We start from the raw sequence: 17,955 nt of genomic DNA on the forward strand, positions 1-17,955 counted from the left end.
TCAAGATTCCTTCCAATAAAAATAGGTAAAACTTAATGAGTAGCAAGTTTTGTTATTATTAGTTTCAACACTGATAAAGTTTACTTAAAACTATTTTTTGGAGAGGTCTTCAAAGAAAGAAAAAGAGCCTTCATGTTAAGACACTGATTATCAGTGTTATGCAAGTGTTCAATGTCTATTACGTACACCGAGGAGCCACCATGCGCCTCTTCAATCGAATATATTTTGTTTGTTTGGGGTTTCCTTTGTATAGAAAATGTTGTAAATGATTTTATGGCCTATAGTACAGTGATTCGCCTTTGAGTTACATTACAGGTCAAGGAGGCTTTTGAAGGTTACACTAGGCAAATGTTTAAAATACACAGCCCATTAGAAATGGGGCCAAACTACGTACCTTGTCAGGAACTGATTATCACCATGTTTGAATGAGTAAAATACATGCTTTAGTTTAAAAAATATTTATTATAGAAATGTACATTAATTAGTTTTACGGAATGTACTTGACAATAGCGTTAACATTATATATTTACTCAAATTTGCAAACTTTACACCCTGAAGATATCTACAAAGATAGTTTATTTACCAGTTTCGGAAGCAGTCGTCACTTCACCAAGACTGCCTTCATTTCACTCTGTACTTGTAGAAGGAACACAGTGTGTGGGTGAAGTTCCATCCTAGCGCTAGTGACAGGCCGTAGAGCAGAATGAGAGGTGCAAATGGATAAAGAAGAATTACTGTATTTTTCAAAAATGGCAATGCTGGAAAAGAAAGAAATCAAATAAATTTTTTTAAAAAAGGAAATGTGACTAATGAACTTTCTGAAAGTTTTTACTACAACAGGTGGGGCCAAAAAGCAACGCGGGTTCTGAATCAGTGAGCTACTGCTCTAAAGCCAGAGTCTGTCACGCGCCCTGCTCTTGGGGGTCGCTGCCGCCACCACATCGCAGCTGCGCCCAGGAACCCGGGGTGAGAGGTGAGCAGCAGATTCGGAACTTGAGAAGTGATGACTAAGGGACAGAGGGCACAAATATGGAAAACAGTGGTGGATTTACACAGGGGACTGCCTCAGAAGCCTCTAAGAGTCCAACCTTTAGCTCTTTGAGATTTCCCAATACAGGAAGCATGATACCTCCCCTTCACATGAGAGATCAACTAGTAAGTATCCCAGGCTTCAGGAAAGAATAAATCTGTCCCTCAAGTGCCTGCCTGGCTCCGTCAGTAGGGCATGCAACTCTTGAGCTTGGGGGTCGTGAGTTCAAGCCCCACATTGGGTGTGGAGCCTACTTTAAATAAATTTAAAAATAATAATAAAAAAAAATCTGTCTCCAAATATCTAGGTTTCCTTCTTGGTCACTACTTAGTGGGTCCCTACCACATGCATTCTAACCTAAACATTTCTCTTCTAGGAAGTCACCAAAGTGAAGCTGAGCTATACTCAAATTATAGGGAGTTACCAAAAGAGTGCTCAAAAATCCATTTAGAGAAACCACAATGTTGAAGCATGCTAATCACAATTTAAAACTTTCTCAAAATACGTGAAAATTCATAGAAACCTGAACATAATATTTCACAAACACCTCCTCTGGAGAACGGACTCCCCGTGTCCAGAACAAGTGTGGTCCCTGCTGGGGTGAGAACACCTCTGACTAGAGGAGCCAGTCATATTTGAGCACCAGGGGTGTGTATTTACAGGGAGGTCCTAATCATCCAGAGTGACAAGAAAAGACAAGCTGAATTAATATAAAGGTTTCTCATTCATACTAAGAAAAAGAAACTTCTAGCAGGATTTAGCAGTAAATCTGCAAACTACATCCTCAGATCAGTAGAGGTTGCGCCTGATTTGTGACCATCTATAGAACCACACAGTGATCATAAAAACAAAGTGAAGCAAAGGTCTGTAAAGGTTCCTTTACCTATGCGACCATACGTCGGACCCGCTCATGCCCCACGCTAATGGGCCACTGGGACCCAGAACCAGAAAGCCAGGGAGAAAAGGAAGTGGGTTGTGGGTTCCTGCAAGTAACTTGGAGATATCAATATGGTTTAATGGGGCTCCTTAAAATTACAAAATTTGTTACATAACAGCCATGCCACTTTCTAGCTGCACGACCAGGGGCAAATTAATTTCTGTGCCCTCATCTGAAAAATGGGGTTAAGTAAACCTAATTGTGAAGCTTAAATGAGATAATTCATCTAAAAGTAAGCTAATTATGTTACTATTACAGCAACGTCCCCCCTCTCCCTGTTATGTCTTCACTCAATCAAAACAATTCATGACTTACCACTGTATCCTAAGAAGGTTACGTAGATATAATAGCCCACTGCCACCAACCACAAGGTATTTCCAACAAAATATCCAATAAATGTGTCTGTCAGGATAACATCTGTGGAAGAGATATGCACACTGAATCTCTTTTTAGTGCATACAATGGTGACTTTTTGATGATCGTTTAAGAAGTAACTGCTACTTACGGTTAATGAAGAAAAGCTGGATAAAATGCAGAATGACTAAGAGAGGATAAAAAGCATTCAGATGCACATCGAAGGCATAGCCCCACTCCACATCATAGTCTCTGCTTTGCCGTTTCACTAAATACTTGTTAGAGATAAACCTGAAGAGCAAAATTAAAATTTCTTTCATAATACAATAAAGTTAATTCCATATTAAATATTTACTGACTACCTTCTGTTTACCAAGCGGTGAACAAAATAGATCTCTGCCTTCGATCTAGCTGGAGTTGTCAGATGGCATTATGGAGAAAAATTAAGCAGTAAGAAGGACAGAAAATACAAAGTTGAAATGCAGTGTTAAATAGGATACTCCTACGAAGGAAACATCTGGGTCAAGACCCAAGGGTGGGAATGGGAATGAGGTGGGGCAGAGCATTCAGGCAGAGGGGAGTCTGGACACAGGAGTGGAGGAGGTGGACGAGTACAGAGGTGGTGGCAGGGGGCTTGGCCTGTTGGGAGGGCTGGGTGAGGAGACCAGTGTGCCTGGAACAAGTGAGAAAAGTAGCAGGAAATGAGGCTGGAGCCTGTAGCCATTTTAAGACCTTTGGACTTTTATTCTCCATAAAATTAGGAGTCACTGGAGTTCCCAGAAGGGTGTCTGACTCACTACTGTGACTGCTGATCTGAGAACAGACTACATGGACAAGAGGGGAAACAGAGACACCAGTTGGGAGGCTACTGTGAGAAAGAGCTGAGCAGGGTGGTAGCAGCGGAGGTGCTGACGTGGGGGAAATGAACAGTCAAGAATGACTGAGAGATTTCTGCCTGAAACCAATGGAAGACTGAGCTGCCATGAGCTACCGTGGGTCCGGCTGCAGAAAGAGCGCTTTGGGGCAGTACAGGAGTCTGGATTTGGACCTATCATGCTGAAGATGCCCGTTAACATGGAGTAAGAAGTATATAAAGTCTGGAATTTAGAGGAGAGGTCGAAAATGGAGATATAAATTCATCCATGTATAGATGATATTTAAGGCCATAGGCCTAAGACCCCTCCCCAAAGAATGAATCCAGACACAGAATAGGTCCAAGGCCTAACACCTAATAGGTCACCTCTCCATTAAAAGATCAAGGAATCAAGAGGAACCAGTAAGGGAAGAGCACCAGTGACCTATCTAGCCATAAAAACAATTCTTCAAGCCTCTGTCAGTGTTCTACAGCATGGCCTATGAATTCAGTTAAATGATCGGTGAATGAAAAGTAAAATACCCATGTATCAGAAAACTAGACCTTCAAAGGGAAATAACAAAAAGGATCATTTGTATTGTAAACACAACTGCAGAAATTCAGTTTTATCTGTGTGATTTCATTTCAAGGGTACAGTTAAAATGCTATGCCTACAGTGGAAATAGAAAAATAAGCAAGGGGTAGAACATAGTACAGTACTAATAAAACAGTTCCGTACACAGTTACCTGAAAATACCAAAATAATATAGCTTTGTTTGAACAAACTCTTAACTTACCAAAACATCTTCCATTTTAGCCAAGAACATGTGCCATTAAAAGAACAGAACAAGCATTTAGCTCACTACCCAAGAGCTCCTATTTCATGCTGCTCCCCCCACTGCTTATCCCTCACATGGGCACTTCTGTCCTCAGTCTGAGTCTTCCCTTGGGAACACAGACATTCCTTCTGGGAAAGCTCAAGACATCTGTGGTTTTCAGCTCCCACCTCCACATTAATGATGCCAGTCATATCCTCCTCTTGGCCCAGACTGTGGTAGGTTCAGAGTCCTCTACCCCACTGTCTGCTGTACCTTTATTTCCACCAAATCCTCAAGCCCCCAGAACTCAGCACGTCTAACATGGAATGCTTCATCTGCACCTGCCACTCTTCCCTAACCCTCATCAAATCCAATTATCACAGGATGCTCAGGATATTCTCTGATCCATCTCTCTCCTCTCCTCCTGAGTTCACCGCGCTGTCTGGGCCTGCTCGACTCTTGTGCAGACCCCCACCTCCCTTCCACTCCCTAACCAGCACATGCAAGCTATGCGGTGAAGTATTATTATTATTTCTGAACTGCACTGAAGGCCAAATTCTACCTATCTTCCCTGAGCTGGTGTCACCCCGCGCTACCAGACCCAGTATGCTGCTCCTGACTGCCATGCCTATGCATTTGGTACCAGGAATCAATGATCCCACCTCCCCCAGACACCTCCTCCTGCTGGTTCCTGTGGCACCTCTAGGATGACAGCAACCACATGTCATCATTTCTAACACAATTCACAACACAATGCAACACAATGTAGCTTTTGAGAAATATACCATGTCAGTCATTTCCTTTTTTTTTTTAATAAGTAGGCTCCACATCCAGCATGGAGCCCAACATAGGGCTTGCACTCAAAATCCTGAAATCAAGACCTGAGCTGAGATCAGAAGTTGGACACGTAACCAACTGAACCACCCAGGCGCAGCCCCCCGAGTCCTTTTCTATTTAACTGAAACCGTAATATGGACTCACACTAAAGCTGCTAAACTCCGGAATGCCTTGGTTTCTGTGGCCCTCCAGAGTCAATGCGTTCACAGTAGAATGCCTGCTACAACCTATTCCTTTGAAAGCCTTATTTACTGAAATTGTTTCATATGCCATGTTTTTTATAATGAATACATAACTTCTCTTAGTTAGTAGTAGTCTTTTTAAGCCAGATTTTGGAATTCCAAATTACTGACACATAGCATTTACTGACTACCAAGCACATACAACACGTATAAGGAGTTACAAATGGAAACAACACACTGGTATCAGAGGTTATAGTCTCAGGACTTTGTTGAAAATATTAATAGCCACTATTTATTGAGCACTTCCTATATGCCAGGTACTTTTCACACCACAATCTTTTCAAATACCTTACAAATTAGATAACTAACTCCATTTTACAAAAGAGACTGGGACTAAGAGTTACAGTAAATGAGCTGGCATTTGAACCTAGGCCTCCCTGTGACTAAAATTTCCACACTGTTTTCTCTGATACACAATGACCATGACCCCTACTCAACCACCAGCCTTTTATGAGCTCACCTGACACATCCACTCCCCTCATCTGGCATGCCAACCATATAAGAGCCTGGATCTATGAAAAAATGGAGAAACCAAATGCTGGAATTAAACACTTCTACTCAGTACACTACCATCGTTAAACCAAACCCAGAAGTGAGACTGCATACCTGTTCAATAAAACCTGTGTGTGTCTCAGCGAAAAGGCACCGAAAGTTCAACAAATCCTTTTTCAAATGTACTTCATTTGATGTCTGATATTCAGAGTAAGATTCCATGAAATAACCCTCTATAGCTTAAACATCTAGAAGTGACCCACTGACAAATACAGGAGAAAACCATGCCATCAGCCAAACAACTTAAGCAGAACTGGCTAACTGCATAACATTTTTGCAAAACCAGAGACTTTGTTAATATGATATAATCATTATTTCAGTTCACTTATTTGCTGCACTCTGACAATACAGACCACCCCTTAGAGTATTTTCTGATACAAATAGTGACTTGCTTTCAGGAGACAGGGTCCAAGATGGTGATGGAGGAAGACCCTGAATTCCCCTCCATGGACAAACCAAATCTACACCAACATATAGAGTAATTCCTCTGGAAAAAGAACTGAGGGCTGACTGAACAGCTTCTGCGCAACAAAGGACAGAGGGACCACAAAGAGAACAGAAGAGATGGAGACATAGTAACAACAGGAACCTCACCTGGACACTGCAAACTGCAGAGGGGAGGAACAGAACCAAGGAACCAGGAACAGATTCTACCACCCTAAGGCATGGAAAAAAGCCTCAGTTTCAAAGGGCAACTAGAATTCAAAGGAACCAGCCCTTGAGTGTCTGCCGAACAGCTGGGACTTGAGGAAATAGTCTCCAGTGGTCAGAGGGCTGGCAAGTGCCACTGTATATGTTCTCTCCCTCCCCCAAGCCCAACACTGACACACAGATGGGAGTGGGACACGGCCACCCTAGCTGGCCTGGCACTTCACTAAACCCTGGGACCCTAGCCCACATCAGCCCAAGCCCCACTGAGGCACACACAAAAAAGCAGAGGTTTAAAAGACAACTAGGATATAAAAAGAAAACTAACCCTCAGCCAAACGGCCAAGGCCTGTGGGAACACATTCCAGGGCCAAAGGGGCTGGTGAGCACCCTGTTTATGGCCCCCAACTTGCCTGATCACTCAGACTAGAACAGGGTATAACTAACTGGCCAGCACTTTAGGGAGCCCCACACCCCTAGCACACAGCAACTTTAGCTCAATTCTCCTACTAAGGTCCCCACTGTGTAGAGCGCCCTGGGACCACCAGCCTGAGCCCACTTCGACTCCAGCTGGTCCATCAGGGCAATCCCCATGTAGAGTGCCCCAGGACACCCCCAGCCCTGCCCACTTCAGCTTCAGCTGTCCCACTAGGGTACACCCTGTGTGGGACACCCAGAGACCCCACTCCAGCCCATGCCCACTACAGCTCCAGCCAGCCAAAGCCAGCAGGCATACACAGTCTGTATGGGACAGTCCTACATAAGACCAATCCTTCAAGACGAGGAAAAGTAGCTGTTCTGCCTAATTCACAGAATCAAATACATAAAATAAAACAAAATAAGGAGGCAGAGGAATATACTCCAAGTGAAAGAACAAGATAAACAACGTACCTGATAAATAGTTCAAAGTAATGGTCAACAAGAAGCTCACCAGACTTGAAACAAGAGAGGGTGAACCTAGTGAGAACTTCAACAGATAGAATATCTAAGAAAGAACCAAGCAGAGCTGAAGAATACAGTCACTGAAATGAAAACAACACTAGAGAGTAACAGCAGCAGATTAAAGGACACAGAAGAACGGATGAGCGATGTGGAAGGCAGGAAATGGAAAGCAACCAAACTGAACAAAAAGAAGTAAGAATTAAAAACAAAAATAAGAATAGCTTAAGGAGTCTTTGGGACAATTTCAAGCATATTAACATTTTCATTATAGCGATCCCAGAAGGAGAAGAGAGAAAGGGGCAGAAAACTTACTTGAAAAAATAATTGCTGGAAACTTCTCTAACCACGGGAAAGAAACAGACATCCAGGTCCAGGAACACAGAGAACCCTAAACAAGATGAACCCATGAAGGCTCACACCAGTGCAAATAATAAATAAAATGTCAAAGATTAAAGATAAAGAGAGAATCTTAATGCAGCAAGAGAAAAACAACTAGTTATATACAAGGAAAGGCCAATAAGGCATGCAGCTGATTTTTCAATAGAACCTTGCAGGCCAGAAGGCATGATATATTCAAAGTGCTGAAAGGAAAAAACATACAACCAAGAATACTCAATCCAGCAAGGTTAACATTCAGAATTGAAGGAGAGAGAGAGTTTCCCAGACAAACAAAAGCTAAAGGAGTTCACCCACCACTAAATTGGCCTTGAAATGTTAAAGGGATCTCTTTAAGCAAGGAAAAAAAAAAAAAAAAGGCCACAATTAAAAGAAAAATGTGAAAAAAATTTCACAAGTAAAAGCAAATATACAGTAAAAGGAGTAGATCACTCACTTACAAAGCTAATATGAAGCTTAAAAGACAGAAGTAGTAAAACCAATTATATCTAAAAATTAAAGGACTTAGAAAAAAAGATGGAAAATATGACATAAAACATGGAGGGGGGCATAAAAGTGTAGTAGTTTTAGAATGTATTCCAACTTAAGTGACCATCAACTTCCTAGAAACTGCTATATAAATAGAATGTTATATATGAGCCTCATAGTAAACACAAACCAAACCCTATAATAGAAACAAAAAATAGAGAAAAGAATCTAAGCACAACACTAAAAAATGGCATCAATTACAAGGAAGAGAACAAGAACAGGAACAGAAGAACTACAAAAACAAGCAAAAAACCAACAAGACAGAAATAAGTACATAACTATGAATAACTACTTTCAATGTAAATGGTCTAAATGCTCCAATCAAAAGACAGGGCATATTGTAAGTCTAGCCACAGCAATCAAACAACAAAAAGAAATAAAAAAGCATCCAAACTGGTAAGGAAGAAGTCAAACTTTCACTCTTTGCAGATGACATGATACTCTGTATAGAAAACCTGAAAGCCTCCACCAAAAAAACTGCTAGAACTGATACATGAATTCAGTAAAGTTGCAGGATACAAAATCAATATACAGAAATTTGTTACATTTCTCTATACCAATAATAAAGTAGCAGAAAGAGAAATTAAGAAAACCCATTTGCAAAAATCCCAAATAATAAAGATACCTAGTAATCAAACAGGTGAAAGACCTCTACTATGAAAACTATAAAACACTGATGAAAGAAACTGAAGACAACACAAAGAAATGGAAAGATATTCCATGTTCATGGATCAGAAGAACAAATATTGTTCAAATACTCATACTATTTTTGTTCATACCAAAGCAATCTACACACTTAATGCAATCTCTATCAAAATACCAACAGCATTTTTTACACAATCCAAAAATCTGTATGGAACCACAAGAGACCCTGAATAGCCGAAGCCATCTGAAAAAAGAAAAACAAAGCTGGAGGTATTACAATTCCAGATTTCAAGTCATACTACCAAGCTGTAGTGATCAAGACAGTAAGACACTGGCACAAAAACAGACACACAGACCAATGGAACAGAATAGAAAACCCAGAAATGAACTCACAACTATATGGTCAATCTTTGACAAAGCTGGAGAGAAAGACAATCTCTTCAACAAATGATGTTGGGAAAACTGGACAGCTATATGTAAAAGAATGAAACTGGACCACTTTCTTTTATCACACAAAAATAAATTCAAAATGTATTAAAGACCTAAATGTTAAGACTTGAAACCATAAAAATCCTAGAAAACATCCAGGCAGTAACTTCTCTGACAATGGCCATAGCAACTTCTTCCTAGATAGGTCTCTTGAGGCAAGGGAACAAAAGCAAAAATAAACTATTGGGACTACATCAAAATAAGAAGCTTCTGCATAGTGAAGGAAACAAAACTAAAAGGCAACCTACTGAATGGGAGATATTTGCAAATGACTTATCCGATAAAGCCAAATATATAGCCATACATATTAGCCAAATATATAAAGAATTCATAAAACTCAACACCCCAAAAATCAATAATCCAATTAAAAAGTGGGCCAAAGACGTGAACAGGCATTTTTCCAAAGAAGACATCCAGATGGCCAACAGACAAATGAAAAGATGCTCAACATCGCTCATCACCAGGGAAATGCAAGCCAAAACTACAATGAGATATCACCTCACACCTGTAAGAATGGCTAAAATCAACAACACAAGAAACAACAGGTGTTGGCAAGGATGTGGAGAAAAAGGAACCCTCGTGCATTGTTGATGGGAATGCAAACTGGTGCAGCCACTCTGGAAAACAGTATGGAGGTTCCTCAAAGTTAAAAATAGAGCTACCCTACCATCCAGGAATTGCACTACTAGGTATTTACCAAAAGAATACAAGCACTAATTTAAAGGGATACATGCACCCTTATGTTTATAACAGCACTATTTATAACAGCCAAGATACGGAAGCAGCCCAGTGTCCATGGATTGATGGATGGATAAAGAAGATGTGGTGTATATGTATGTGTGTGTGTGTGTGTGTGTGTGTGTGTATACACACACACACAATGGAATATTATTCAGCCATAAAAAAAGGAATGAAATCTTGCCATTTGCAACAATATGGATGGAGCTAGAGAGTATAATCCTAATGAAAACAGGCCAGAGAAAGACAACATATGATTTCACTCATGTGGAATTTATGAAGCAAAACAAGCAAAGGAAAAGAAAAAAGAGACAGATTAAGAAAAAGACTCTTAATTATAGAGTGCACTTGTGATGAGCACAGGGTGATGTACGGAAGTGTTGAATTACTATACCATACACCTGAAACTAATGTAACACTGTGTGATAACAGGAATTAAAATAAAAACTTAAAAAAAAAAAAAAAAGAGAGGCGCCTGGGTGGCTCAGTTGGTTAAGTGACTGCCTTCGGCTTGGGTCATGATCCCAGGGTCCTGGGATGGAGCCCCGCATCAGGCTCCCTGCTCAGTGGAGAGCCTGCTTCTCCCTCTCCCGCTGCCTCTTCCCCTGCTTGTGCTCTCTCTCTCTCTCTGTCTCTGACAAATAAATAAATAAAATCTTAAAAAAAAAAAGACACAGGGCAACTGAATAGGTAAGAAAACAAGACCCAGCTATATGCTGACAAGACTCACTTCAGACCTATGGACACATACAGACTGAAAGTGAAGGGATGGAAAAAGATATTCTATGCAGATGGAAGCCAAAAAAAAAAAAAAAAAAAGCCAGAGTGGCAGTACTTCTTTCACACAAAATATGCTTTAAAACAAGGACTGTAACAAGAGACAAAACAAGGCATTACATAATGATAAAGGGTTCCATCAACAAGAGAATGTAACAATTACAAATATCTATATTTAACCAACATAGGAATACCCAAATACATAAAGCAAATACTAACAGACATAAACATAGAAATTGATAGTAATACAAAACAGGGGACTTTAACACCCCACTTACATCAACGGATAGATCATCCAGACAGAAAATCAATAAGGAAGGAGAGGCTTTCGACAACATATTAGACATATATATGCAAAATATTCCATCCCAAAACAAGAATACACAATCTTTTCAAGTCCATATAAAACATTCTCCAGAACAGATCACATCTGACCCATAAAACAAATCTCAATAAATTTAGGAAGATCGAAATCATATCAAGCATCTTTTCCAACCACCTGGTATGAAACTAGAAATCAATTACAAGAAAAAAAAAACTGGAAAAAAACCACAAATATGTGAAGGCTAAACAGCCTGCTACTAAAATACAACAACAAAACCAAAGAGGAAATAAAAAAATACCTTGAGACAAATGAAAATGGAAAAAAAATGTTCCAAAAATCTGTGGGACACAGCAAAAGCCAGTTCCAAGAAGGAAGTTCTAATAGGCATACCTCAAGAAAAAACAAAAATTTCAAGTAATATAACTTTACACCTAAAGATATGAGAAAAGATGACAACCAAACCTAAAGTTAATAGAAGTAAGAAAGTAATAAAAATCAGAGTAAAAAGAAATGAAATAGGAACTGAAAAAATAATAGAACAGATCAATGAAACCAAGAGCTGGTTCTTTGAAAAGATAAATGAAATTGATAGGACACTCAGCTAGAGAAGAAAAGAGACAGAACCCAAATAAATTAAAATCAGAAATGAAAGAGAAGTAACAACCTACACCACAGAAATACAAAGGATTACAAGAGATTACTATGAAAAGTTATATGACAACAAGTTAGACAACCAAGAAGAAATGGATAAATTCCTAGAAATATACAATCTTCCCAAACTGAACCAGGAAGAAATACAAAATCTGAATATACATATTATTACAAGTAAATGAATTTGAATTGGTAATCAAAATACTCCCAACAAACAAAAGTCCAGGACCAGATGGTTTCATGGGTGAATTCTATGAAACCTAGAGTTAACACCTATTTTCTTAGTTAACACCTATTCTTCTGAAACTATTGCAAAAAATAGAAGAGGAAGGAAAATTTTCAAATCAGTTCTATTAGGCCAGCATTACCCCGGTACCAAAATCAGACACAGACATTACAAAAAAAGGAAAAGTATAGGCTAATATCCTTGATGTACGAAGATCTAAAAATACTCAACAAAGTATTAGCAAACCAAATTCAATAATACATTAAAAGGATATTCCACTTGATGAAGTAGGATTTATTCCAGGGATGCAAGCATGATTCAATATGTACAAATCCATCAATGCAATACATGTTAACAAAATGGAGGATAAAAAACATATGATTATGTCAATAGATGCAGAAAAAGCATCTAACAAAATTCAACATTAGTTCATGATAAAAACTCTCAATAAAATGGGTTGAGAGGGAATGTACCTAACATAATGAAGGCCATATATGACAAACCCACAGCTAACATCATACTCAATGGTGAAAGGCTGAAAGCTTTTCTTCTAGGATCAGGAACAAAAGAAGAACATACACTCTCACCACTGTTCCTTAACATAGTACTGGAATTCCTAGCCACAGCAATCAGACAAGAAAAAGAAATAAAAGGCATCCAAATTGGTAAGGAAGAAGTACAACTGTCACTATTTGCAGATGACATGATACTCTATATAGAAAACCTAAAAAACTCCACCAAAAAAATATTAGAACTAATCAATGAATTCAGTGAAGTTACAGGACACAAAATTAATATACAGAAATCCGTTGTGTTTCAATACACTAATAATGAAGCAGCAGAAAGAGAAACTAAGAAAATAATCCCATTTACAATTGCATAAAAAAAAATACCTAGGGATAAATTTAACCAAGGAGATAAAAAACCTATACTCTAAAAACTGTTAAGACACTAATGAAAGAAATTGAAGAGGACACAACACATGGAAAGATACTCCATGACCATGGATTGGAAGAACCAATATTGTTAAAATGTCTATACTACCCAAAGCAATCTACAGGTTCAATACAATCCCTATCAAAACACCAATATTATTTTTCAGAGAACTAAAACAAAGAATTCTAAAATTTGTATGGAACCACAAAAGACCCCAAATAGCCAATGCAATCTTGAGAAAAAAAACAAAGCTAGAAGCATCACAATCCAGATATCAAGATATACTACAGAGCTGTAGTGATCAAGACAGTATGGTACTGGCACAAAAACAGACAGATCAGGGGCGCCTGGGTGGCTCAGTCAGTTAAGTGACCTACTCTTGATTTTGGCTCAGGACATGATCTCAGGGTCATGAGATCAAGTCCCCTGTTGGGCTTCACGTGGGCATGGAGCCTCCTTAAGATTCTCTCTCTCTCTCTTTCTCTCCCTCTGCCCCCCAACCCCTGCGTGCTCTCATGCTCTCTAAAAAAAAAACACAAAACAAAACCAGACAGATCCATATATAGACCCAAAAAATAAACTAACACTTATATGGTCAATTAACTTATGACAAAGGAGAAAAGCATATACAATGGGGAAGACAGGCTCTTCAATAAATGGTGTTGGAAAAACTGGACAGTTACATGCAAAAGAGTGAAAATGGACCACTTTCTTACACCATACACACAAAAATAAATTCAAAATAGATTAAAGAACTAAATATGAGACATGAAGCCATAAAACTCTTAAAGAAGACATAAGCAGTAATCTTTTGGACATTGGCCTCAGCAACATTTTTATGGATCTGTCTCCTCAGGCAAGGTAAACAAAAGCAAAAATAAACTATTGGGACTACACCAAAATAAAAAGCTTTGCATAGCAAAGGAAACCATGAACAAAATAAAAAGGCAACCAAGTGAATGTGAGAAGAGATTTGCAAATGATACATCTGATAAAGGATTAGTATCCAAAATATATAAAGAACCTACATAACTCAACACTAAAAAAAATCCAATTAAAAAATGGGCATAGGAACAGAATAGACATTTTTTCAAAGACATACAAATGGCCAACAGACCCCATGAAAAAATGCTCAGCATCACTCATCATCAGGGAAATGCACATCAAAACCACAATGAGGTATCTCCTCACACCTGTCAGAATGGCTAGTATCAAAAAGATAAGAAAAAAACAGTGTTGGCAAGGATGTGCAGAAAAGGGCACCCTTGTGCACTATTGGTGGGAATGTAATCTGGAGCAACCACTGTGGGAAAACAGTATGGAGGTTCATCAAAAAATTAAAAACAGAAATACCATATGATCCAGCAATACCAGTACTGGGTATTTATCCAAGGAAAATGAAAACACTAATTTGAAAGGTTACATGCACCCCTATGTCTACTGCAACATTATTTACAATAGTCAAAATATGGAAGCAACCTAAGTATCCATCAATAGTTGGATGGATAAAGAAGAAATGGGGTGTATATACATTCATACACACGTACACAAAAACACACACACAATGGAATATTACTTGGTCATAAAAAAGAATGAGATCTTGCCATTAATGACAACATGAATGGACCTAGAGGGTATAATGGTATGCGAAATATGTCAGAAAAGACAAATACCGTATCATTTCACTTACATGCAGATCTAAAAAACAAAATGAACAAAAAACAGAAACAGGTTCATAAATATAGAAAACAAACTGGTAGAGGAGATGGAGTTGAAGGAATGGGTGATATAGGTGGAGGGGATTAAGAGGTACAAACTTCCAGTTACAAAATAAATCAGACACAGAGATAAAAGGTAGAGCATAGGGAATATTGTCAATATTATAACACTGTATGGTGACAGATGGTAACTATACTTATCTTGATGAGCATTTCATAATTTATATAACTGTCAAATCACTATGCTATACACCTAAAACTAATATAACATTGTATGTCAACTATACTTAAATAAAAATTTTAATTCATGCTTTCAGTTCATATATCTTGTTTCAATTTTCATCAGCCACTGTATCTCTAAAGGAAGGAAATGCAGGCTCTACAGCAGTACTTAAAAAAACAAAGTTCTAGGGCGCCTGGGTGGCTCAGTCGGTTAAGCGGCTGCCTTCCGCTCAGGTCATGATCCTGGAGTACCGGGATCGAGTCCCACGTCAGGCTCCCTGCTCAGCAGGGAGTCTGCTTCTCCCTCTGACTCTCCTCCCTCTCATGCTCTCTGTCTCTCATTCTCTCTCTCGCAAATAAATAAAATCTTAAAAAAAAAACAAAAAAACAAAGTTCTAGTACTTACCACATTAAAGTTGATATGAGCAGACCAACGCCTACACAATCTATGAATACAACCCAAAGGAGCAGCTTTATCGTCTCAAAAAATCCCATGTCCAGAACAAAGCCAAATCCTATAGTGGACACTGAAAGAAAGATTTACATGATAAATTCAGGCACTCTGCTAGGTTCTGGGGATATGGGTGGGGCAAGTCCCTGCCCTTCAGATGCCCACGTGTGTAATGGAGGAAACAGTCATGTAAACAAAACCCCAAAGATGTGTTATATGTATATAGAATTGAGAAATACAGACTACCCTAGAACACAGAATGGCTACTGAACTAACTGTAGTTTACTGTAGAGGCCCCCGTCTGTGGTTCCCCAGGGTAGTCCCAACATTTAAAAGACCACTAATTCTGAACAGGCATTCACATATTTAAGTCCAGATAAAGATAAAAAAAATCTTACACATTTACACCCTAGGGTGGTTAGGACTCTCTCACTACATTATTGGAGAACTTAAAAGTAGTTTCTCAAGTTCACATCGGTACTTTTAGAACTCACTCTAGATTTGCCTGTGAAATGCAATGTCCCATCATGATATTCCTTTTCACAGTAAGTTTGCATTTGGTATCAATTTATTTATCACAGCAGTTAAAAGACATGGAGTGACTCTGTCCTCTGCTTTTCAAAATTCCGAGGAAACAATTTACTCTGGCATCCGCTTGGGACCTTTAGAACCAGAAAGAATACAACATTCTTTCCTGTGAGATTTTTGAGGCTTCAGAAAGGAAGGACAGCTTCAAATATCCCAAATTCTGACCCACGATATAACAAAAGATTCTGCAAGTGACAAGTACAATCTAAAACACTCAGTTTGGGGGCGCCTGGGTGGCTCAGTCGGTGAGGCGTCTGCCTTTGGGCTCGGGGTCCTGGGATCAAGCCCAGCATGGGGCTCCCTGCTCAGCAGCAAGCCTGCTTCTCCTTCTCCCTCTGCCCCTCCCCCTGCTTGTGCTCGCTCGTGCTCACTCGCGCTCTCTCTCTCACATAAATAAATAAAGTCCTTAAAAAAAAGCCACTCAGTTTGTTCTTCAACTCTACTGTAGACAAACTAACACTTACCACAGAGCCAAATACTTAACAGGACCAAGAAAGCAGGGTCATCTCTGGCCCACTGATCCTTTGTCTGCTTTCGATAATGAAAATTTCTATAAACTCTCTGTGGGGAAGTAAATAGGTAGAGCATCTGCCATGCAGCAAACTCAAAGTCCATCTGCCGAAAACGAAAAAGTCTTCTCAGGTATTTGTAGCGTTTTGCTCCAGCTGTGTGTCTTGCTGCATCCCTGGAGTTCAACGCTCCGTTCCCCTGCACTGGAGAATTCACTGAAATACTTGGTAACATCTTCCTAGGTGGAAGAAAAAAATTCTTTTAAAAGTAATCTTAAGAAACTATTGGCTGCCAACAACCTCTTCTGAGATATTTAGGAGGGATGTCATCTTACATTTCTTCCACAATCCTTGATAAGAGTCAGGGGTCAAAAGCTAATGGAGGTGGTTCTGAGGCTTATTTGGGAGCTCAAGAACTGCCCACTGCACTTCAGGCAAGGGCAGCACCACACCCTTCTGAACCTTCATAACACTTCTATAGGGTCCATAAGTTTCCCAAACTTCACTTCTCTCCTCAGGCAGCCCACCCAGGTAGCTACTGTTAACCAGGAGGGAGGGAAGTAGAGAGAGAGGGAAAGGGGGAGGGAGAGAAAGAGAAAGAAAAGCACTAGGAGGTAAAGTGACCCCCTCATGAGCTCAGAGATGGCTATGGAGCCGAAATCCCCTGCTCTTAACCATCAAGTCTTCAAGGGAATCGGTTTTAAAAGCCTATTAGAAACAATGTTACCAATTAGGTAAAATAAATGGCCTATTCACACAGGTCCATCAGTGCAAGACCATCAAGCAACTCTTTCACTGGAATGGGATATAAAAACAAAACTCAAGTCCATAGTGCTTTACTCCCTGAATAGTTCAGCAGAGGGAATGACAGCGTAAGAGTCCGGTGGAATCAATCTGAAGCCCCGTGAGAGCAGGTCACCGTCCAGCCCTCGCGAACAGCCCACTTCCCCGCCCCACACCCTCCACCTCCCAGGCCAATCAGCGCCTCTCCGAGTCCAGAGGCTCCGGGTCAGCCTGGGGCTGCGGGTAAGGTTGCCATATTTAGCAAATAAAAACAGGTAGCCCAGTTACATTCGAATCTCCGATACAGGTATAACTTTTCGTATAACCATGTCCGAAACATTGTGTCGGACATACACTAAAACGTTGACCGTGGTTTATGTGAAATTCAAGTGAAAAAAAACTGGGCATCTTGATTTATATGGCAACCCTACCGCCCACCGAGCAGCCGGACCCGGCTATGGTCACTCCAGGGCCGTGGGCTGTCGGGCCGTGAGGTGCCGGACGAAAAGGCGCCGGGCGAGCCCAAGCCGCGAACGGACGGAGCGGTCCTCAGGTCTCACCTGGAGCCCCGCGGCGGCCTCCAAGGGGTCCAAGCTAGCGCGCCACCTCCGCCCAGCAGCCAAGCCTAGCAGCCGCCGGGCCCACTTCCCTCCGCACAACGTAGCCGGCGCTGTGGGCGCGACGCGTCACGTGCGCCCACTTCCGCCGCGCGCGCGGCCTTTCGGGCCCCGTAGTTTTCCGGGGGCCAGCCGGAAGTTGT

General features: G+C 40.3%; 1 protein-coding gene across 2 annotated transcripts; it reads right to left on the reverse strand.

The window, feature by feature from the left end:
- Positions 1–442: 442 nt before the first annotated feature.
- On the reverse strand, positions 443–17,898 carry UNC50 (unc-50 inner nuclear membrane RNA binding protein). Of its 2 annotated transcripts, none has more exons than XM_006734214.3 (6): positions 17,756–17,898; positions 16,368–16,651; positions 15,271–15,391; positions 2,473–2,612; positions 2,283–2,384; positions 443–758 (listed from the first exon to the last, which is right to left on the reverse strand). In XM_006734214.3, the coding sequence occupies exons 2-6, from the start codon at positions 16,645–16,647 to the stop codon at positions 622–624; spliced, it is 780 nt and encodes a 259-aa protein (XP_006734277.1). In that variant the 5' UTR covers positions 16,648–16,651; positions 17,756–17,898; the 3' UTR covers positions 443–621. The 2 variants fall into 2 exon arrangements, with proteins under 2 accessions (XP_006734277.1, XP_030884989.1); XM_031029129.2 differs by having other exon boundaries at positions 16,368–16,647; positions 17,756–17,867.
- Between the last annotated feature and the right edge of the window lie 57 nt (positions 17,899–17,955).

This window comes from Leptonychotes weddellii, chromosome 10 (genome assembly GCF_054177405.1).
Source record: "Leptonychotes weddellii isolate Sample4059 chromosome 10, ASM5417740v2, whole genome shotgun sequence".
In the NCBI taxonomy this organism is placed as follows: domain Eukaryota; kingdom Metazoa; phylum Chordata; class Mammalia; order Carnivora; family Phocidae; genus Leptonychotes; species Leptonychotes weddellii.

Coding starts and splice junctions, on each gene's coding strand:
- UNC50 (XM_006734214.3), bottom strand. CDS start 16,647: ATGTTACCAAGTATTTCAGTGAATTCTCCAGTGCAGGGGAACGGAGCG. Junction 15,392..16,367: donor GTTAAGTATTTGGCTCTGTG/GTAAGTGTTAGT, acceptor TCTTTCTTTCAG/TGTCCACTATAGGATTTGGC. Junction 759..2,282: donor AACCTTCTTAGGATACAGTG/GTAAGTCATGAA, acceptor TTTCTTTTCCAG/CATTGCCATTTTTGAAAAAT.